This window comes from Vidua chalybeata, chromosome 11 (assembly GCF_026979565.1).
Source record: "Vidua chalybeata isolate OUT-0048 chromosome 11, bVidCha1 merged haplotype, whole genome shotgun sequence".
Classification (NCBI taxonomy): Eukaryota; Metazoa; Chordata; class Aves; order Passeriformes; family Viduidae; genus Vidua; species Vidua chalybeata.
Window position 1 is genome coordinate 10,618,278 of NC_071540.1, and position 23,270 is coordinate 10,641,547.

The window sequence follows — 23,270 nt, forward strand, 5'->3', positions numbered from 1 at the left end:
TCTGTGGTTGTTGGTCAGTGTGTTTGCTCTTACTTTGCTACATTAATTAGATAATGAATCCCAGTGAGGTTTAGACAATTCTACATTGCAGCTATGCAATATTTCCCAAAATAAGGTAGAGATTCTTAATGTTTCTTTCTGTTTCCTTGAGGCCTTCAGGGATAAATAGCACTATGTCAGCATTATTTTCCATTCTTGAGCATAATATGCAGCTCCTAAGGCTACAGAGATCTAGTGCCATGTGTCCTAGTAATAGATTTCTATGGAAGTTAGAAGCCATCAATATCTTCATGTCATTAGAACATGAGATGAACAGCAACACCAAATGTATCATTGTTGCAACATTAGCTCTTTTTACAGTTTTACTTTATCTGTCCTTATTGAACCTTTTGTCTGTCAAGTACTGTTGATTAGTATTTCACAACTGGTCAAACCCCCTTGGTTTCTTGGGACTGGGTGTGTAGAGGTGTTTTTGCTAAATCATGCAGAATCAGTTATTGGTAACAGTCACTAAGGTTTCTGTCTGCTGATTCTTTGGAGATGAGCTGGTTAAGAATTGCTAGATTAAGAAATCTGGTCTCAGAATCTATTGGCTGTCTTTTAGAAACTATGCAAAGAATGACATACAGACATGCCTCAGTGTCCTTATCTATTCGTAAGGATTAATAGCCATGTTGAACTAAACACTGTCTTAAATGTGTTTTCTTATGTACATATGTGATCTTGTGTCCACATGTATAAGAAGAAACTAAGAACAACTGGAGATCTGGTTAAAATTTGATAATTTCAAAGTTTGAATGTTCTTACTTTTCACCTAATACATAGAGCTGACCCATTTACTAAATGGTGCCTGCTGCAAGAGGATGCACAAATGCTAGGAGAGAGCAAGATGTGGATGATGTTATCAAGATGCTTGCAGTGATGGTAGAAGTTTATTCAGAGTTATACAGAGGAGCCTTAGGGACATTTTGTCAGCCCAAAGTGTCTGTGTTTGAACTATTTATTACTTCGCGTTTTTATTATGATTACTTTCAGTGCTAATCCATGTGTGACAAATCTACACTCAGCTAGGTAAGGAAATTGCCAGTTCTGTTCCATTAACAGCTACTGGCCAAAGGAACAATGTTCCTGTAGGTTAGAACAACAATTAAGGGGCCCTTAACACTTCAAGATGGGGAAAGAGGGGATACTGGCAGCAGGCATTTTTCACACACTGCTAGGCTGCTTCGATGCATAAATTAACTCTTAGTTCAGTTACATCAGTTGAGTGTGTTGTGCATATGCATGACTGGTCTGTGTGTGTGTGAACCAAAACCTGGGCCTGTTGATTTATGAGAAAGGGTAAGAGAGGTTGAAATTAGTAAGCAAAGCCAAACAGTACCTTTGCAGCAGAGAATATCAAACAGTCTTTGTGACAGCTACTCACGGATGCTGATGTAAGACCCGAGGTCTTTGCATGGCAGTGGATTGTTCATTACGTAATTTTTTTCATGCCCAGGTCACTTGAACTGCATTTTGTTACTTCTGTAGCTGGACCTGTTTGTTCAGTGGAAGAACAGGATTCACTGTGGTTATGTTAAATAACAAGTATAATTTATTGTAGTATAATTAGCAAGTGGATATATGGGCCATGAAATATTGCTAGACCGTCATAGATATTTTTAATATGAGTTTACATAGACTAATAATAATAATACATTTTTTTGCCCTTAATATAAAAATGTTTTCGACTTATATTAGGAGGGCAAGGAGGGCAGCTTGTAGTACTCAGTGTGGTACAGTATGTATATGTCTACCAGTATTTTTGGGAAGCTGTATTGTAGAATGAGGCACAAGGTTTTTAGTAAGTCTTGAATGTAATGAAGAGTAGACTGGCAATGTAACATTTTCATGTCAGTAAATGGTGCTGTAAAATTGGCCAGTCCTTTTGATGAGTAGAGTTTACAGAAATAATGTGAAGAAAAAAAAATCTGAAATCTAATATATGTGATAATGGAGTAATAAAAGCTGTAATGGTACATTTAGGTTGTATTTTTTTTACTCTAGCTTCATTTCTGACATAACTTGTTTTAGTGAACCATTTGAATGATCTTGGTAGCTATGAAGTTTTAATAGCTAACACTTGGAAAGCCTTGTATTTTAAACAAATGTCAACTTCAAAATCACATTCCTTCCTTAAGAAACTATCCCAATTTTATTTTTTATAAAAAACTGTAACATGTGAAAGGCTCTTAGGAGGTAATGTTTTGGAAGTTCCTGTAAAATGGTGGCTTTTTTCCTTGATGGGGTCTTAGTACTGTGCCACAAGATTTTTGCTTTATGTTTAATCTTCCTCCTTTATAAAATTGTTTATTAAGCATTTCAGAGCACTAGCCCTTTGATTCATGCAGGATTTGAAAGAAATCCATGTTTTATTAGAGTTGATTTAAAAAAATGAGTAGAAGGGAAACACAGGCCCTAATGGACATTCTTATGTGGGTAAAAAAAGGTAAGAGGAAGGAGAGATTTTTGAGAAACCGAAGGTTTGCATCTAAGCTGTGATTCAGATCTTTCTTTCATGACAATAGGCATTCTCAGGCATTCTGAACCTGGTAACCTTTTGGAAAACAAAGGACTATTGGGAAAGACTGTTGGAGAAGGAAGTGATACTTTCTTATGCTTTGAATAGTGGCTCTTTTTTATGATCTATCCCTGAAATTTCTGCAAAAACATTGGGTTGTATTAAAAACAAAAAAAAAAAAATACAGTGTTTTACTAGTTCTGGTCCCAGGTAGTCTCAGAAGTGTAAAAACTGCAGCAGACAGTTATCAAACTTTTTAAGATGAAAAAATGGGCAGTGTTTTAAGAACTTCTGATGAAAGGAGTTGAGGCAGAGGGGCTGTTGTAGGCTGGGAGTGGAGATGATGTTCCAAAGCTGCTACACCATTCTCTCTGCACCCTCACCTCTTTGCTGTGTTTCTGTTACTTCTCTTGCTCTGTGACATACAAGGCACCACTTCTCTTGCTAGGAAAAATAAATAATTACACATATAGTGATTGAGAGATTCCAATTGTTAAATTCCGCTTGCTGAATTTTACAACCGTCTCATTAATGATCTTATTTATTATTAATGAATGAGTAGAGATTAATGTCTGTAGAATGTTCATTGTGCAGTTAAAACTGGGCATTTGTGTTTCTGATCTTCATTGCAGAGTCACTTAAATATCTCCAGTAACACTCACAGCAGCCAAAAAAATAAGTATTTGCAGAGGTTTTTGCCTTTCTGAAGGCCCAAGATGAGTACTTAATAAAGTTTCTAAAGTAGTGCAGTGTGTGGTGATGGGGACGGTGCATATCAGATTGTCTTTCATGTGTTGGCATCACTAATGTCTGTGTAAAAATCGCATTGTTTTTTTAAAACATAAGAAACATAATCTTGATATCTGAATAAACTGTTACGCTGTTGATAATTATTAAAATTTAAAAATCAGATTCAGAAAAACGCTTTTTAAGAAGCCTGACACCTTCAAGTAAAGGCATTTTTTTAGTTTTTACTGAGGGGGTTATGTGTTTAGAGAAGCAATAGACAATGCTTATGTAACACTGCTTAGACTTTCACATCAGCCAGCTGGTCTAGCCAGATACTCAGGTTTTTTTTTTTTTTTTTTTTTTTTTTTTTTTTTTATTTTTTGGAGGTATTTGTGAGTAGCTTGATGTTTTTGACATCTGTGTGACAACTTCTTGCATAAGAGATGAGCAGCATGTTCTACCACCCAGCTGTGTGTATTAGTCTGCACATCAAGCTGAAGTGCGGCACTTAGCCAGATCTGACAATCAAATGTGAACTACTACTACCTATACACAAGAGTGCATTTTAATGTTGTGTGCTTTTTGCCAAGAGCCTGATACTTGACAAAGAAATTGTCAGAATCTCTCTGCTTCCCGCTTTTTTTTCCTTCCCACAGATGTGAGTCCATGTTAAAATATCTTATTTCTTTCCCTGCAGTTTGATATGGTTTATCTCACAGATAACAAAGCCAGTCTAATGTTTTCAGCAATTTCATATAAAAAAATTCTGACAAGTGTTTGGTAATAGAGGAGTGAAATTGTTTTAGAAAATGCAAGAAATCAGTGTGTCATTTTCTGCTAACTTAATCTGAAGTTACAATCTGCTGTGTTTCACCGATGACTTCATGTCAACATCCCAACAACCTGTCCCCAAAGAAAACTGAGGACATAAAGAAATTACACCATTAGTTCAGAAATGTCAGTGCTTGTTAAGAATTGGTGCTCAGCACAGGATGAGTGTGGAGATGAGTGGGAGCCACCTGCTCTGATTGTAGTTTGACTGATCTATGAACCTTAAAATCCTCTACACGTCCACCTGACTTTAAGCCTCTGTCACCTTTCTCAATGCTGAAATTTGAATAAATGGAATTCATTGTCACAGAATGCACAATTATACTCCATAGTTCAGCTTTCCTTGTTCACATGTTTGCTATAATGCAGGAGTTAGTTAATACATGAAAGGTCTTATCTTCCTTTTTCTAATACTAGTGCCAGAATAGCAAAGATCTGGTTTCACCTTGTTTTGAACTTCATTTTATGAAAGTGTTGGTCATACCTTTTTTTAACTTACTGTTTTCCTATGTATTATACCCTTAGTATTCTTTTAAAACCAGTATTCCATTTCCATCTGGTCTTTCTCTTAGATCATAAAAATACTGAGTTGTTCTTGTGCTAGTGTTTATGTAGTTGAAAATATTGCAATAAAAATAAGAATTTGAATGCTGTTATCTATTTAAGCATTATGGCAGATACAGTTCTATGATCTTTGAGTTGCAAGTAAGTCAAAATTTGTTAATAATCAGTTTGTAAAAAGCAATCCTTGCAAGCTAAAAGAAAGAAGAAGTAGAGGAAGGAGTTTATTTTCTAGGCCAGAACTTCCACGGTAATAATTTTTACACTGGGGTTTAGCTTTACTTATACTGAGTTAGTGTTGAATTAGTCTGTGAGTAGGTAAGTGTGAAGATACCTGTCATGGATCAGGATTGTTTGATTCCAAAAATTCTGATGGCAGGTTTCACACATCTCTTGCCCTTGTCAAATCATTAACACAATTAATTGTGTAGTGCCACAAAAAATCTATTTTGATTAATAAAAACCTGAAAAATACAATTTGAAGAGACATCAGGCTTTTATCACATTGACTAAATATTGGTGGAGAAGCTCTCAGTCTAAACCAGAAATAAAAATGGAGTTAAGAGAACAAGGAGACAGAGGAAATCTGTTTTTACAGGCAGCTGGTTCTTTGTGCACTCCCAGCATCAGACCAGATTTATGGCTGTCTCTGGGATGGCAGGTCTTGAGGATGGCATTTTAAATATTGTCAGGCTGTGGGGGCTTTGGGGTACAGTAAATTGTGTTTTCCTTTTCTTTCATAAACTATTTCAGGGAATATTTTAGAGTACCCCCAACATTGGGGCTTGTGGTTTTAATGAAGTGGGTTATTGAGCCATTTGATGAAATATGAGCTTTGTACCCACTGGCTGCACAAATTGAAGTAAAAAAGAAAAGGGAAAGGAAACAAGAAATTAATGTGTCGTTATAAAGTAGGCATAGGTCTGAAGAGCATAAGGCTGAGATGAATTTTGATCAGTGTAACAAGGACTGATATCTAAAAAAGAACTTGGGAGTAAAAGAACTCATGAGCTCTAAAACTGCCTAAACTGAATTACTACTTTGTAAGCAGAGAAGTTCCCCTAATTATTTTTTTTTTGTTTTACTTATTTAATTTTCCAGAATTGAAGGAAGTAAGAGAAGTAATTGCACCTGGTTTTGCCATTTAAATACAACTACTTTTACACTTCTCTGTTTATATCTTGGTTTTTAAGTCTAATTTTTTGTTTCAATTTTGCTCCTTCAAAACAGAAGAAAAAGCTTCTTGAAGAACTTGGGGAGAATAGACTTCCGTATCTGACACCAGCCGATGCTGATTTCCACCAGCTGGTAACGTATTTCTTTTAAATCATTTTAAACTAAAATGGCTGTTTGTACTGAACAAATAAATCTTCCTTCAGAGACACTGAAATCTGATATGAAAAAAGGTATCCTGATGGCTGATAATGCACTTCCAGGTGGTGTGAAATAAGATCTCTATAACTGGGATGTTCACAAATGAGAACTTGGTGAACTTCCATTATTTTTATATGTGTGCCCTCACTACAAGTAATGTATAACAGTTAATTACAGTTTTTCATGCTTTGCTGAAGCAAAATACGTGTCACCAGTATTTTAATGTATTTTTTCTGACCGATGAAGATAACTTTATAGCTCCTGTTTGGCAAAATACAGGAAAGATTAACATAGAAATTTAAAGTTTGAGGGGCTTAATTCTACTTTCCAGCAGTAAGTAATTGTTAATTCTTTGCTTACAAAGCAAACTGTGGAAACTGGAATGCCTCAAATGAAACCAAGCAGAAGAAAGATCAGGCCCAGTAGCCACATAAGTAGTAAACCAAGTGAGTGTATTCAAGAATATAATGAATAAATAGAATTTTCTGCATCTGTCTTGGATCTTTCTAGATCAGCTACAGAACTCAGGGTAGGTTCAATGAGATCAAATTGTATCGTGGTAAGAGAAAAAGCATAAGGAATAACCTGGTTGTCTGAGGGGCTCCAGTGACCATGCTGACATTACACGACACAGGAGTGGTGCCTGCCTTGTGTTGATATATGGCTCAAACATGTGCAAGTGTGGAAGAGCTGGGAGAATCTACAAGAGCGATACAGATGGATTTTTTATTTCTTTTTTCTTTACACAAAAACCCAAACATGTTCTTTTCAGTCTTAAACTTAATGCTCATGACGAAACTTTCCCCCTTTTAAGAAGTGGGCAGCTGACTTTTCTCCTTCCTCTTCCTGTTCCATCCCCTCCTTTTGTTCTCTTCTGCCTCTGATGCTGCCAAGAGCTGCTGTGCCCAGCATCTTCCTTCTTTTTCACATCTCTGTAAATTCAGCTTCTCATGGAGCTGATGTGAAAAGAGAAGGTGGCATCTCATTTGCTCAGGGTCAGTAACCCATAAATATAGAAGGTGATGGGAACAAGATAAGCAGTAAAATCACACCTGTTCAATCCTTAATAAATTTTCGATACATTCTTTTTGCAGATATAGAATTATACTTTTTATGTTGTGTATGTATGTATGCATGCTAGGTATTTTTAAGGATACAGGCTAATCATAAGGATCACAAACACCTTTTGAAGTCTGTGGTGGTTATGAAATGTTACTGGAATCACAGCTGTAGAAATTGCCAGTGATGCTTAAATACACTACAGGTGGAGAGGAAAAGAAGGGTGAGAGCTTGAAGATAACAAATTGGCAAAGTAAAATATCACATTCAGTTTAGTTTTATAGCCTGTCTTTCCTGGACAGACCTGCCCTCTTCCTTGAAGGACCTACCTCTTATGGAACAGTATTCTTTGAACATGTTGGAAAAGTTAGGTAGGATGCAACTAAAAAAAACTGTCTTATCCTGTCAGGTATGGAAGTGTACAGCCTGAACAGAAGAAATTCCATCGCAAGCAAAGCTTCCACTGACATCCTCTTTCAATGTGTTTTTCCTGATAAAGGATTTTGGAACTGGGCCCCAAGCTGTAAGCTGAAACAATGTAATGTTTAAAGCCAGTTTGGAACAAGAAAGGAGCTGTAACAAGGTAGTTCACAAATACTTGAACTACAGTCTATAATTTCATGAAGCACATGGCAGTTTGCTTATCAAGGCTCCTTATTGCTGATTCCTAACTTTATTCTGTCACTCAAGTCCATAGGGTGGTTCTCTACGTTGAGTATCAGCATCAGTAGTGAAAGCATATTTAAAATCTTGTGTGTAATAGTCACAAGAAGATTTGAACATCAAATGTGTTTTTTTTTTTTTTTCTGTACTGTAGTTGCCTGTAATGCTGTCACTTCTTTCAGAGTGAACAGTGAGTTGACCTTTAATACTGGCTGTCAGAGTTACAACACAGAGTACATGATTACTGCCCTTCCCCACCTCCCAAAATAACAAGGTGTCCAGTGTGAACCCAGCAGTCACCCCATGTTCTGATCCTGTAATTCTTTCCTTATGGAGGGCACAGCACAGGCACTGGTTGGGGATTTAAAGAAGACCAGGCTGTTTTCATGTGATGTGTCGGAAATGTGTTTCCACTTCCTGATTTCTTTTGAGATACCTTAATGATAAAATAGTTCTTAAGCATGTGATCTTAAAGCACAACCCAAAGGTAACAGGCCTCTGACTTGGCTGACAGCAAAATGTGCAAGGCATTACCTCTGTAACTCAGGAGGGGAATAGAATGTTGTTTCCTTTGTAAAATCTGTGTTCTTCCTTTCTAGTGCATGTTTTCAGGGATTTAATTGCTTTACGCCATATTGTTATTTCCCTCCTTCTGTTTCTAATAATTGTTTGGAATTTTGTGTGTGTGATTAATGTCAGAAATTCAGTGTATTTATATTTTCATATAAATGGTTTAAAAAGACATAGTATTAGTGACTGTTTAAATATACCATTATAGCATATGTAATGTGGTATGAGTATGTCCAGTATACAGAATTCTTTAAAGAAATACTGGGGTACCGCTATAGAACTGTTAGAGCTCTTTCTTTCCTACAGGCCATTTGCATAATGAAAGAAATAATGAAGTAATAATCTTTATATGTCACAACATATAATATTCTGGCATTCTTAAGTAAGATTATGAAAGAATATTTATACTCCCATCAGCCTGTACCTTCACATCTGACTGTAGCCTATAACTCCAATATATATTTACAGTTACTATATACAGTCCTATATTTACAGTTACTGATTTCATTAGTTGTTTTTAAGGATTTTTTTTCACTGTACTGTTCAAAGGCTGGATATACACAGCACTGGTAGAAATAAAAGGGCCAGTTCAGGACTGCTAAAGGAAAAATTTCAGGCTCTTGACAAGCTCAGGTGAATACAGTTTATCAAGTCTGGATTCACTTCTTTGAATGAAAGCTGTGATCCTGTGTTCTGGGGTTGTAAAGGGACCTTCACACAGATCTGGGACTGTTTTCAAGCTTTGGTGTTTGAAGCTAAGCATATAAATACAATTGTCAGAAATTATTATCTGTAGATACTGTTACAGGGGTTTATTTTCCTCTCTCTAGGAAGCTAGTTTTTGGAACCATAAGAATGTATAAAGAAAAGGAGTTAGCTTCACTGTAAAAATTTACAAGGAAAAGTGGCAAGGTTTATAGATAAACCAAGATTTGTTATATGTAATCATTATTTTTAAAATAGGCTTCCTTTTATGTTCTTCTTTTTAGTGGAAACAAACGATCCTATAAAGCCAGCTCTTCTGTGTTATAGGATAACAGTGCATTATGATGCAAAATCTGTTTTCATGCAGTGGAAAATGTGAATACTTACTGCCTGGTTTGTATTTTTTAAGGGCACGTTCTTTGGATTTTAAAATTAATTTCCTGAAAGGCAGGTTGAAATGAGACTGGGAAGCAGATAGTACTAGTAGTAAAGTGGGTTTGAGTTGTACCAGAAGGAGCTCACAGATGGATTGTAGGTCAGTGTGGTGTTTTGTGCCGGTGACTTTTATTTGTCTTGTTAAGAGCACTTTGAACATAAGCTATTAGACTAATAAAAGTTTTGGCAGATCAGTTTTATGCATCCATGTGCTCTTACCCCATTGCCTAATGCCTTCAGATTTCAGTCTACTTTAATATGTGTCCCCACACCACCATCAGTACCTACCTGTGGTGAGTCCTTAGGAGCTTCACAGATGCTAATTGATGCCTGATACACTCACATTACAGCCCCTCCCTTACTAGGGCACTAGTATGCATCTGTTTCTTTTATTTATCTATTAATTTTAATGAAATACGTAAGAACCCACTCTTTAAAAGAACTTATTCCCTAGCTTTTGTCTAGTTTGCCAAACAGCCTCAGCAGTAGTTAAAGCAGATTTACAGGCAACCAATAAAAGGTGTGATTATGTGATACTCACTTCCTTAGAAAACCAGATTAACAAAATAAAATTATCCAAGCCTTCCTGGAGTGGGAAGCAGTATTGTGCATACAAAGCACGAAGCTGCTGATTAGCAGTGTTATACCTTGCTGGGAGTTGCTGCCTCCACACACTGCTGGATTCTGAACTCCAGCTGATACCAGAGCTGGTGTGGCCACAAGAGGATGTGAGGGAAAAGGACACTACAGGTAGGGAGCTGGGGAAGCAAATAAGTTTGGACATTTTCTGCTATCAAAAGAGAGCTTTTATATAAAATGAGAGATAATTGGCAGGTACTGAGGAATGTAAGAATAGAAAGCACCAGAATGTTAACAGCATATTTTTTAAAAATGTACATTTTGTTTTTGTTATTTTTTCCCTGAAAAATATTGTTATATAAAGCTATTTGAGTTTATCATGTAGCCCTCTAGATGTCTGTACATCAGAATGAAACTGAAGGGTCTTTGCAACCATTGCAAAAAGAGAAATCACTTTCTTATTGTTTGATATTCTATTGTTTATATACTTAAAAGTGGCATTATCTACTGATTCATCAGATGAGCTGTATGTTCTGCTGAATTGTTCTAGAGTCTTTGTATGTATTTATTTGGAGATTTGCTCTGGTTTAAGCCACTGGTACATATTCACAGCTTGTGCAATATCCTGAAATATGAAAACAAAGTAACAAGTGCTGGCATGTATATCTTCACCACATTCTAGACTTATTCTTGTTAACAGCTTTGCCTTGTCTTGAAATATCTTGACTCCTGTAAAAAGAATAATTATTTTTCCTCTTTTTGTTGTTTGGCTTTTTTCCTCCTTTAGTGGAAGACCAAGTATTCCAAGCTGATTTTCAGGAAATCTGATACAATACCTGAAGAGCTCCATCAAATGGTACAAGAAAGCTTTCTGACCTTGCGAGAACACAACTGTTTCTTTCAAGATCTTGTAAGGATCAAAAGAAAAGACTTTCTTACTCCAGTGTCTCGCATATTAATTGGAAACCCAGGGTGCACTTATAAGTACTTGAACACAAGATTATTTACAGTTCCTTGGCCTACAGAAAGTTATGATATAAAATATTGCAGTCCTCAAATACGTGATGCTTGTAAAGCATTAATGAGACTTAATGACTACTTGCATATTGAAACAGTCAAGGCATTACAAGGACAAAATTTGTTTGAGAACAAAGAAATTAAAGATCCTGCTGTAATAGATAGGAAGCAAAATTTTGCTACTTCTCTTATGGAGCAAGAGTTTGCTTCGAAAGATCAAAACAGTCTTTGTGTATCAGAGGATGACAGAAGTCTAAAGAACAGAACATCTTATAATTTGACTTTATTAAATTATATGGATCCACTACAAATGCTGTACTTGAAACAAGAACCTTACTTTGGAATGGGGAACATGGCAGTGAGCTGGCACCATGACGAGAACCTGGTGGAAAGGTCAGCAGTGGCTGTGTACAGTTACAGCTGTGAAGGTGAGTGATGGGACTTGACCAGTCACAAAAGTCCCTGAAATCCCTGAAGCTCTCCTGTGTTCCCTTGTGTGTATGTGCATAAGCACACCTGCATGCGGGTCTAGACTTGTCACGTGCTTCTGAATGCATTGTGGTACTGTTTGTAGTGAAGTCTCATCTTTATTTCCACTAAAACCTGTGCAAAATAGCTGTGTTTACTGCAGCTGGTTTAGCAGTCATTCTCTAACTAGATTTAAACATTGGTATAATTAATTCCCTGACTAAGAGCCAGGAAATCAAAATGTGTCAAATACCTTTCTTAGGTTAATGCATGTGCATGTTTTCTATCCTGTAAAATGTTTCACTGTGCTTGGGATCACCATTTTTACAGTGTTATTTGTCATATACAGAGTTGCTTTGTTTCATGTTGATTTTACTCTTCTTTCTTTGGAAAGATCATTTTCAGTTGGTTTTGGATAGAAGTATTACTGTATTTACTCAGAATTATATACATTTTGTCTAGGCATGCTGTAGTGTTAATGTGTGTTTTATGGAGGACTTGCCAACATTTTTCTATCTGGGAAGAGTGGACACTACATGAAAACAACTCTTGTCTGATAGGCTTTGCAGGCTCTTGCTTATTTTAAAAATTCATCATTTGCTTAATGATGAATTACATGCATCATTTTAGGGGTGGTGGTGGTAAAAGTGCAGTTGAAGCATCATTAAATATTTAATTTTTAGTTTAAAGTATCTACCCCATTTCTATTGTTATTTAAGAGCAAACATGAGGATTTTTTTTTTTTTCCCTAACAATGCTTGAAAAAAGGCTTGGATATTTTTTAATGACTCTTAGTTTTGCAAACATAAGGTTAGAATTTAGAAACATTATTTGAATTTTCATATATTCTGTTATGTTTCATCATTCACAATGGATTTTTTCTTCTTCCAAAAATCCTATGATGTTTGCTTTAGAACAGAGAAAGAATTTGCATTGACTTCAATAGGTTTTGGCTAAAGACTGTGATATAAAAATAATAGTTTATACTCCCACATGCATTCTCTTATTGGTTTTGTTATTAGTTTTGAAACTTAGTGTCACTTTGTTACTTAATGTACAACTGAAGTCATATAATGTACATTTTCCTGGATATAAAACATCAACTGGCTTAGCAAACTGAGTTGAAGAGATTTCCTGACTGGTAAAAGTGTAATTTTCTTCATGAACTTCTTTCTGTCCTTTTTGTCAATGGTGTCAAGTAGATGTGTTGGGGTTTTTTCCATTAGTACTGTAGAGAAATATGTTTTTCAGTAGGATTTTAAGTTAAAGAAACCTAAACATGAACTTGCAGTAATAATAGTGTGTATGAGGATTTATTGTAGTGGGCTTAAAACTTTCTTACTTTATTTTAAAGTTTGCTTATGGAGTGGAAAAAAAGTGAGTCCCTTTAAGTTCAGAGAGCTATAAATTAATAAAAATGAAAGCTGCTATGTTTATTCATAACTCGTCAGTTGATTTTGTTTCTTTTATTCAGTAAGTTAAATAAAAATTATGGTGTTTTAAAACCACTGCAAATTCTGTAGAAGATTTGGTTGATGTGGGTAGATAGAAATATTTTATATACTTAGGCTAAAAGTTACTTTGATATCTATGTACAATCACTTTTGCTGAATACAAGGATTTTTTCATAAATACACTTACAATTGAAAGTTTGTATATTTTTTTCTGCAAAGTTTGGAAATAGAAAAACAGAGAAAGCAGGATCTTTCTAGTAAATAAATTGATTGTTCTAGCATTAAAAAAAAATTAAGTCACTACTTGAAATTTTTCTGGTTTTGCATTGCTCAAGTTGGGTTCTTGAGCTTTAGAGAGAGTTTCAGGTGCCTGCCGTGGCTATGGAGCATCATGGAGAGATATCCTGCAGTCCAGCTCTGTGTGCCAGCAGTTCACTCCCATCTGTGCTCAGGGTGTGGTTGTCATTGTATAGCCCTAAAACAATGACCTTCTTATTCATAAATTGGAGGAAATGCATCCTGTTTATACTTAGGAGTATGGTTTTGTAACTGAAGTGTCAGTAAATATCTCTTTGTGTTAAAGTTTTGTACCCAGTGCATCCAAGAGGATTTGATTCTAGAGAAGTAGATTGTCTTTTTGCTCTTCTGAGTTTCTCTTGACAGCCTTCCAATGTTGATGGTGACGAGCTCATCAATGTTTATAATATTATTCTTTCCAGTTCTATATAATGTCAATGTTTTGATGGTTTCTGCAAAGACTTTCAATATTTCCCGTATTACCAGGTCTCCGTAACTGTGAAACATGAGGATCTCAACATGTTTTTGAAGAATATTGTTATATCTTTGTGGAGTTATGTCTTGACTTCTCTTCTTATTTTCCATAAATATGTTTTGTTTTTATGCCGATATTAGCACTTACTCCATTCATTCATTTAGTATTGAATTAGCATTGAATTCTTAGTGTAGTGCAAAAAGACTGTCACAGAATCATTACAGAATACATAATAAAAACAGTAGCTGTGGTCAGAATTTTTTTGTTGGAGCTATTTTCCCTTAGAAGATGTAGATGAGCTGGATTAGTAATTTTCTGTGAGAAAACACTGATTCAGTGGGAAATGAAAACACAAATTAAGCATGTTGATTTTTGTTGGAACTGGCTTGATTCTTTTTTCTGCCAGGTCTTGCATGTTTGTTTTGTCAGCTCTCAATTCCTCAAATCCCCACTGGACACTGAGGGTCTGTGGCAGCCTTGGCATGTGTGAGCTCGGGCTTCAGAGCTGCATGGCTGGTGCTGACCTACCCTGCTGTAATGCACAATCCCCAGGTTGTCAGAGTTTGAGCAGCAGCACCCTTGGAGTCAGCAGTCTAACTGAGCTATGGCAGCTCTGTCAGACTGTTTAGAGATGCACAACTCAGGTTATATGGTTTTCTTTTTACTTTCATGTACATCTTTATATCAGAATTTGTTTTGTACCTACTTACTGGATTGAATAGCATTAAAACAGATACTGCTGTAATTGAAACAACTTGTTTTCTTGTTCATTTGTTCATTGTTTGATGCCATAATGAAAATTTCATGTTTGAAACTTTGATCAGTGTTAATTGGAGTAGAAGCAGTTTTCAATATGCCAGAAAAGAAATTTAGACATCAACATAAAGATATTGAAACAAGCTGATATTCTAATTGGCATCAGTGTTTATTTTCTTGTTTCCACTGTAAAACTCTTTCAAAGAAACTTTAAATAAGGCACAATTCTAACAACAAAATAAGATAAACATTTAGCTTGATGCTTTTACTTACATTACCTTAGGTTAAGAGTAGGTTGTGAAGTGATGAGAATGGGGCCTCATCAAAATTTGAGAGGTTTCCTTTTAGTGTGTATGCTGCATGAATGGTAGTCAGGATGCATATGCACAACTGAATAGGTTACAGAATATGTGTTCAATTATACTGCCACTGACAGTATTTGGAATTAATTTATATTTCAGAATTTATCAAGGAACGGGAATTACAAATTTTGACCAATTCAGCATTTTTAATAACACATTAGCTTACAAGTATCCTATCACCTGAGAGCATGAAGGTAAAAAAATTGTTCAGGAATTTAATATAGTAAGCTAATAACCCATATTTATTTCCTGCTGCAGTTATAAAAGTGAATTGCAGTCCAGTAGAAAAAGGGCATTTTCAAAAATTGGATTTTATCCATGAAAAGTTCCTAATGACTAGCTTTCCATCAGGTCAATGTAAGTTTTGTAGGAAGTTTTATTACTTAGCAGAGCACTAGCTGGTTCTAAAGATGTTCTTTGAAGTAGAGACTTGTTTCAGTTATGAACTTACAGGAGATGGAAAAAAATGTAAACACTTGAAGTGTGTCCATCTTTCTCTTACCTGGATTTCCCACAGAGGAAGAGATTAGATAAGTAGTTTTCTCTAGATTCTTTACCATATCTAGTTTTTCTTGCTGTAAGGGCTACTTGCTGTTTAACTCTTGAACTTCTAGACAACTGGCTCTGTCTGCTGACAAGGTAATGTTAAAAGGTTTAACAAACTTACTGTTAGTTGCAGTGATGACTAATCTTCAAGGACCTTTTGTGCTTGTTTCTTTTGTAAAAAGTTGTTTATATGTTTTTACTCTGTGAAGTTAGAAGCAGCATCCTGGTACGTAGCCTAATGATGGCTATTTAATTTAATTGGGAATAAAAATAATTGAGATCCACTACAGATGTATGTTTCCCTATCATATTAAAATAACCCTGAAACTACAGAAGTTGTTCAGCATTGAAGTCAATCTAACTTTGTAGTTGAGAATAGTCCTCTTTATGTACTGCTTAATGTTTTTACAGGATTAGAATAATTTCTAATGTCAATAATATAACAGAAATATTACTTGTTGAAATAACAGAAATGGTATATAGAAAATTTGATCTTACTTTTAAAGAAATGGGTAAGTGTATGAAATGGTAACAGCTCTAACTTGTAGAGTCTGACCAGTTTGATTTATGTTCTGAAAGCCACACATTTTTAGTGACCCGCTAAATTTCACAATAATATATTAGAATCCCTGTTGTCTAAAAAGAAATCATCACTTGAATAAATTGTTGTGGGTTGTGGGGTCTCTTTTAAACATCTTCTCACTGATCAAATACAGCCTCTCCTTCAGAAATGAAGGGATGACAGAATATTGTTTCTTCTTTTTTTAGTGCTTTTGTTCCTGATTTATGTGGATACAGCATTCCAAACATGAATTGATAAGAACATTGTTGGCAAAATCTTATGTTTTTTTTGGTTTGTGAATGTCAGTTGCAAGAAAAAATTAAATGTCAATAGAATTTAACCTCTTATACTATGGCTTTTCAGTAATGAGGTAGAGGAAATAACTTTGGGTAGATACTTCTTCTTTCCCATCAGCTGCTGAGAAGCAAAGCATGCTCTGCTTCTTTCGCTTCTTGCATATAACATATTGCTATTGAAAGAGACTGAAAAATTATGTATTTTTAATTGAGGAATATGTGCCCAAATTATTTTACATTCTGGAAAAAATCAGGCAATCTCTTAAAAAAAATAACAGTGGTCAGTTGGATTTAATGTTGAAATAAATGCTCACAGTCCTTGTTCTTAGCAATGTGTTGGCAGTGATTCTATTTTCTTAAGAAATGGTATGTAAGGTTACATTTAGGATATGATTTGGCATTACAGTTTGACTTGAATAGAGATCATTTAGGTTTCAGAGCATCAAAAAGTTTCAAACTCTGCAAGATTTTGGAGCCAAATAGCAAAGAAATCTTTCAAAGCTACTTTTACTTTCTGTGCTCTGGAACAATAACCAAAGTAGTTCCAGGAAAACAAGTTTCATATTGTTCTGAACCTAACCCTGACCCAAACCTGATAAGATCAGATCTTAGTGCTGGAACATCTCTGAAATCTGAGCTGTCTCATTAAAAGCATAATGCTGTGGCCAATTTTCTGCAGCTACATTCTCTCTTTCATGGTTCTACTATAATTACAGGTTTGATGAGGTATTGTTATGTTGTGGTAAGATTTTACTTCGTTACACCATTTTATTTGGGATTCCAGCATAAAGGTTTCTTGCAGGCCCAAGTCTGTAAATCTCTGCTGACCAGAATTCATCTGCACATAGTTTTGTTATACTGCCATTAAATACTTTACGTTTGACCATTTCTGTATGGCTTACTACAAAATACGTTGTGTTAAGGTGTGATGGGTATGTGATCCGTGATTTATTCACATGAATTATTCTCAAATTCTTATGATTTAGATGCATCCTACATACAAATGTTTTCACTTAAAAGGCAACTGTAATTATATCAATAAATATACAGCATCAAATCATTCTTGAGGTGTCATAGAGAATTTAATAAAAACTTCTTTTTATGTAAAAGTTTGTCAGTGCTACTTGGGGACATGCCACAAATGTTATGGTGTCTGTTTTTCCCTTGCTCTCAGTTTTAGGGTAGCTTACATTTAAAAGCAAGTAGCAGCTTGCTTCCATTTGTTACCAAAATAATATGGTAGGAGCAATCAGTTTCAATTGCTGCTGATAATTATAAGGTGCAATAATTGAGACTATAGAGAAAAGGAGACTGTGAGCTGTATTTGAACTCAGTACTTAAGCAATAAAAAATTTATCAAACTGCAAAAAATAAGTCATTTTAACGAGCACATTCCAAAGGTGCTGGATTTATGAGGAGACCCCAGGAAACTTTGATTGAAATTGCTGTCTCTGATTGTAGTCCTATATTTTATTGCTGCCATATTGTGAACAGTGCTGCTGCCAAAGTGAATGGGAAGGCAGCACAACAGAGAGAGTTAACCCAGAAAGGTTACTTCTTTTTGTAATATCCATGATGTATTGCATTAAAAATGCCTTGAAAGCCATCCTATTTGCAGTTTTCAGAAAACATTTTTCTTAAATTAAGTTACAATTTATCTGAACAGGGTAGAAAATATGAAAGCCCCTTGAAGAGTTTAGTATTGATTTTTCTGAGTATTTGCTAGCTCTTGTTTTCTCATTTGTGTGGTCCTTGATGGAAGGGCCTGCTCCCAAGCCAGAGCTTCAGTTGGATGTGCACTGCAGCAGTGAAGGGAGGGAACTTGGGGACTGTTAGAATTTTCACTTAAGAACATTTAGATTGGCTCTTTAATAGGCTTTGTCTCTCTGCTTCCTGAATATAGATAATACTTCATTGATATGCCCCCAGCTAAACAACATGCAGTAACCATGTGAGATGAATGACATGAATATTTTAAAAGTGTGAGTTTGTGGTCACACTTTGTGTGTGCCTCTTATAATAAGAGCTATACATCTTTAATATTTTTCTTCTAGCATTTACTTAAGACAAAGGTTTTAAAAGTTATTACATAAAAGCACATTTCAAGTGGACAGTGAAATGGACACAGTTGCTAAGTTCTAAGCAAGAGTTGGGCATGGTGCATAGTTAATTTCTAAATGTTCACTGCTGTTCTGTGCCAACTACTTATTAAAACTTCATCCCTCTCTGTCAGAATGCACTGTTACTTTAGCTGTAAAACTGTTACACCATGGCTCCCAAATACCTTGTTATAAATGCTGACTGTATCTTTCAATTTATACTGCAGTGAAGTAAGCTTATGAAAATAGTTCTGAGGGATTAAGCTCTAAATACTATTTCTATGCAGTGGATTATTTTTTCCCCAAGCTCAACATGTTCATGTTGCATAATGATAAGAAAAGTGTTGTGACAAATGTATTGAAGCTTCATTGGCTCTTGCACATGTTATCTAGCATGTTTGACTAGTAATTTTGAGAAAAGAATGACAGAGATGGTTCCAAGATTTGCTTTGTTGGTCTAGACTGTGTTTTGTAACCATTATTTCACCTTTGCCTCAGTTTATGATTTGGTGAAATTGCAAGTAGATAAACAAATGAAATTTTTCCTAAAATGCTTTGGCAGTTTATGACTTGAAATTCTTTCAAAAGTTATCTATTGTTATATCAGTGTTGCTGCATTTTTTTATTTTTTTCTTCCATGCTTGTAGTTTTAGTAAGGAAAAAAAATTAGTGATGCTTGGCTAAAACTTCCCTTACATGTGCCTAAGAATTTCAGAAAATCTTAAGTCCATTACAAGCCTTGACTTGATTAGCCTTCCCTTGGTTGTTAACTTAGTTTTCATCTTGGTAAAGTTGGTTGCAAAAAAATTCTTGATCTCATATGGCTTTTCTTTTTTCTTTTACCTGTTGCATACTTTTGGATTTGGAGATGATGATAATAGCAAATGGAGACTATAGAATCTTTAAGCCTATTAAGATTGTACCAATACAGCATATCTTTAAGTCTAAACTAGATTTTGTATTTATGATTCTTACCTATTCCCTCATTTTTGTGGTCTCTTTCTCTCTCTCAAGATTCATCTGTACAAGAAAGCAACGAACAGGAACTGAAGGGAAGAGACCCAGCTGTTTGGCATGTAGGCTTGAAGGTAGCATGGGACATAGAGACACCTGGCTTGGCAGTGCCACTTCACCAAGGAGACATCTACTTGATGCTTGGTAATTTTCAAGGACTAAAAAGTTGAACTGTCTGTTGAAAACACAGAAAATTACACTTATGTTAAAATAAGTTACCATACCTTCCTTACAGTTAGGACTTTCCTTATTTAGAAAAACATGAAATCTAGTTGGAGTATATAGTCAATTCCTCCTACTTTGCCTACTTCCAAAGTATTTTGGGGAACTTTTTTCTTAATGTTTCTTTCACTTTACAGCTAAGAAAGAAATCGTTTTTCTATCTGTTGTGCAGTCAGAATTACTAGTCCAAGTTATGCTTCAGGCCATAACTAGAATTTCCCCAGATCTTCCCAGAAGTTGTGCTGTATCCATCCCATTTTTGTATTTCTAGATTCTTTTTGTATTCTTAATGTGGTTTTTCTGAGCATCTCTTATGTTCAACAAATAAATTTCTGTTCTTCAGCTTGGCTTAGTGACACCTGTATTATGTAAGATGTGAATGAGTGTCTTAAAGTTTTCTGGTACCACAGAGGATTCAATCATTATGCCAATCTGTGGATATTTTATTAGTCTCCACTTTTACACATGACACTTCTCTCCTGCTACTATGTCTACATTCAAGCATGCTGTTTTCTCATAGTGGGATTATACTAAGATCATAATGAACACAGCTGTCTTACTCCAAGAATGAGTCTCAATGTCTCAAGCGTAGAGGATTAAGAAAAGAAAATTAAATTGAGTTAATTTGCTTGAGCAGCTGAGCTCATGTGCTAAGGTTTATCCATTGAAAGAAATGAAGCGAGAACTGTTGCTAAGGTTTGTTGACACGAAATCTCTTGCTTTCTCTTTTGGCTTCTGTTTCTCTTGGTTATTATTTTTTTTAAAATAAATTTAGTCATAAATCACACAAAAAAAAGAACAAGGCTTCTGATAACATCATGTTGGTCTGTTTAGTGTCTTGGCTTGACAGACTTCATTTTTGAAGACCGTGAGCACTTGCAGAGCTCCCTGCTTATATGATTGTGACTTGGAAGATGTATTCTGTGGAATGTCCCTAGAATGACTTGTCACACTCCCAGCTTTATGGGCAGAACAGTCTTTTCAACTTTACCTTTCACAGTATATATACTAAAAACAATTCCTTTATAAGCCATCATAAAAACCATGTACCATTCCTTGTTCTTACTTATCTCATCAAATCTTCTGCACTGCCATCAGGGAAACGTCGTGTAGAAGTACTGGACTAACTGTGTTCTGAAGAATGTTCAGACATGGAAAGATCAGGTGTTAAGATGTGAGATCCATTGGCATAGTGGTCTGAATGTGCTTCACTTTTTTGTAAGGGTATTAAGTAGAAGCCTAGAAGGAAAGAGGGACAATGAAAATGAAGTTTAAGTGGCAGCTAAACATTTGTAGCAAGGTTATTATAATCTATTTTTGTGCAATAGCAGTTAGGGCATCAAGTAAACTTCTTATCTAATCCTTCCTGACTGGAAACTTTGAGCATATAGAGCAATGCTAGCCAAGAGATTCAGAAAGTATTTAATAAAAGAAGGGGACTAACTTTAGTATTTTTATTGCAAAATACTGTAGGTTGTAGTTGATTGAGTTACCAGATCATAAGGGTGTTTTTTATTCCCTAGTAGAATTTATATAGTGACTAAAGTATTTTCAGAGATTCTATATGAAGGGTAGATCAGAAAGTTAGTTTATTTAATGAGTAACATCATGAGCATGTTTAGATGGAAACAAAGGATATATTAAACATTCTTTTGAAGATGATGTGTAAATCACTTTCTTATTAGTACTTTTGAAGAGCTACAGATTTGAGCTCTGTAGGCCAGGTGTTTTTTTAATCTCCTCTGCATTTCCATAGTCTTTGTGTTTCTTTTCAATTACTTGGGAAAAAAATTACTCTTCTAATCTTAGAGGGTATTCTCGAAATGGCCCTTTTATTAGGTTTCTTTGTGTAGCACAACTGCCTTTATCATTTTAACTTGGAGTGAAAGACAATATAAGGAAACATATATAGTTCCAGTATATTTTTTACTGTTCAGATATTTTGCACTTACTTTTAAGAAGGGGTATCTTGAGGATGCCAACTAAAAGACAAAGTATGAAAACTCTGTAAAAAAAAAGTCACTTGGCAATAATAAAAAAAGAAGATTCATTTATCTTATGCTTTTGTCCATGCTGTATTCCAGAACCTCATTTCAGTAAGCAGAGTCCTCTTACTGGCATTAGGTTAAAAGCAGTGGCAGAATGCAAGACATCTAGAAAACAGAACATGGAAGAGTCCTGTAGCTGGTGGTGGTTCAGGTACAGGCACTGACTGATAGGACTGGGAGGACTGGTTGTGACCACCACTGACTCACCCACCCTAGCACAGAACTCAGCCACTCTGTAGGTCTGTTCTTCCACTTGCTGGACTGGTGTAGTGTTACTGCTTTATATGAATGTTGAAAATGCTGAAACATCACATTGAATATGTTGCTTATAATTTAAAAGTCAGGTCCTATCAATTCCTGTACCTGTAATACCACTAGTATTTCCTGTGGTACACACAAATCTATATAAGAAAGTGTGGTAACTGGATGTTTCTTATAGTAACGTGCAATTACAGTAACTTGTAAATCAAGATCAATGGGCATAGCAAAGTAACAAAAAAACCCCATTTGTTTTTTCTTTTCAGCATTTCTAGTAGACATTTAATAATGTTTCTGTTCCTCTCCTCATTGGCTTTATAAATGTTTTTTGTTGTTCTGGGGAGAAATTAATTAAAATGTCTTATAATTTAATTTACATCTTCCTTCTCAGCAGCCCTCTTCAGATGAAATCATGAGCCATAATTTAGATGTATATTAATACTAAACATAAGGTTATCACATCCATCCTTCTTTTAAGCTATTACAATAATATAAATGTATTTTATTAAGCAAAACCAATAAAAACTCAAAATTACTTTCAGGAAGACAGATTTTTTTAAAATAATTTTTTAGGCTTTTCTTAATATGAAGAAAAAGTCTGGTGAATGGCTGCAAGTCTGCTGCCTAAAAATTCAAATCTAAACTTTATATCACTCAAGAAACGGAAACACTTTAGCTCAATTTAGAATAATATATTGGTCTGCAGAGGAAGTGCACACTGAACCCTGCTGTCTCAAGTACACAGTCAAGGGGTGTCTAATATGAAACGTGTTGGGTGCATGCAATAAATCCAAAACGCGTGGAGGTGAGCAAAGGGCCCCATCTGCTCTGTCCTAGAGCATGCTAAACTAGGCTTGTCATGGTCCTACTATTGAATTGGAATATTTTCCCTAATCTTTGAGTTAGACATGACCAGATTTGCAAGCAGATTTACAATTTTCACTAATTTTCCTACCATGACTTCAAAACATACTTAGCAAAAATACATTCTGGACTCTTTCAAAGGCAGATTTACTTTTCTGCAGCTGTTTCCCATAGATCAAGCTCTTAGCTTGAAGGTTAGGGTTTTAAAACAGCATGAAGATGAACTTTGAATCTTATACCACTCCCCACCCCCAGCAAATTATAGTTTGAGAAGCATCAAAAAATTATTTTCATAACCAACCAGAAGTAGGTTGCACATATTGCAGAGGTTGGCTTGTGGTTAAAGATAAGTATTTAATGGAAACACTTCCACATGTATAAAGTGTCTCATTAAACTATTTCTAGATATTTAATCTGCTTCTGTTTTCACAAACTAACTTGAACCCTCTTTGCTCTCTAGCATCTT

At 35.3% G+C, this 23,270-nt stretch overlaps 1 protein-coding gene across 6 annotated transcripts in view; it reads left to right on the forward strand.

The window, feature by feature from the left end:
• The window catches only part of FTO (FTO alpha-ketoglutarate dependent dioxygenase), a 222,260-nt gene that overhangs the window by 31,580 nt on the left and 167,410 nt on the right, over window positions 1–23,270 (forward strand). For 5 of the 6 annotated variants that reach the window (XM_053953125.1, XM_053953131.1, XM_053953130.1 and 2 more), the window contains exons 2-4: window positions 5,912–5,989; window positions 10,854–11,511; window positions 19,413–19,556. In XM_053953125.1, the coding sequence (XP_053809100.1) occupies window positions 5,912–5,989; window positions 10,854–11,511; window positions 19,413–19,556 (880 nt within the window). Of the gene's footprint in view, window positions 1–1,273; window positions 1,342–5,911; window positions 5,990–7,523; window positions 7,698–10,853; window positions 11,512–19,412; window positions 19,557–23,270 lie in introns of those variants that run through there. The other variant, XM_053953128.1, reaches the window with a different exon arrangement.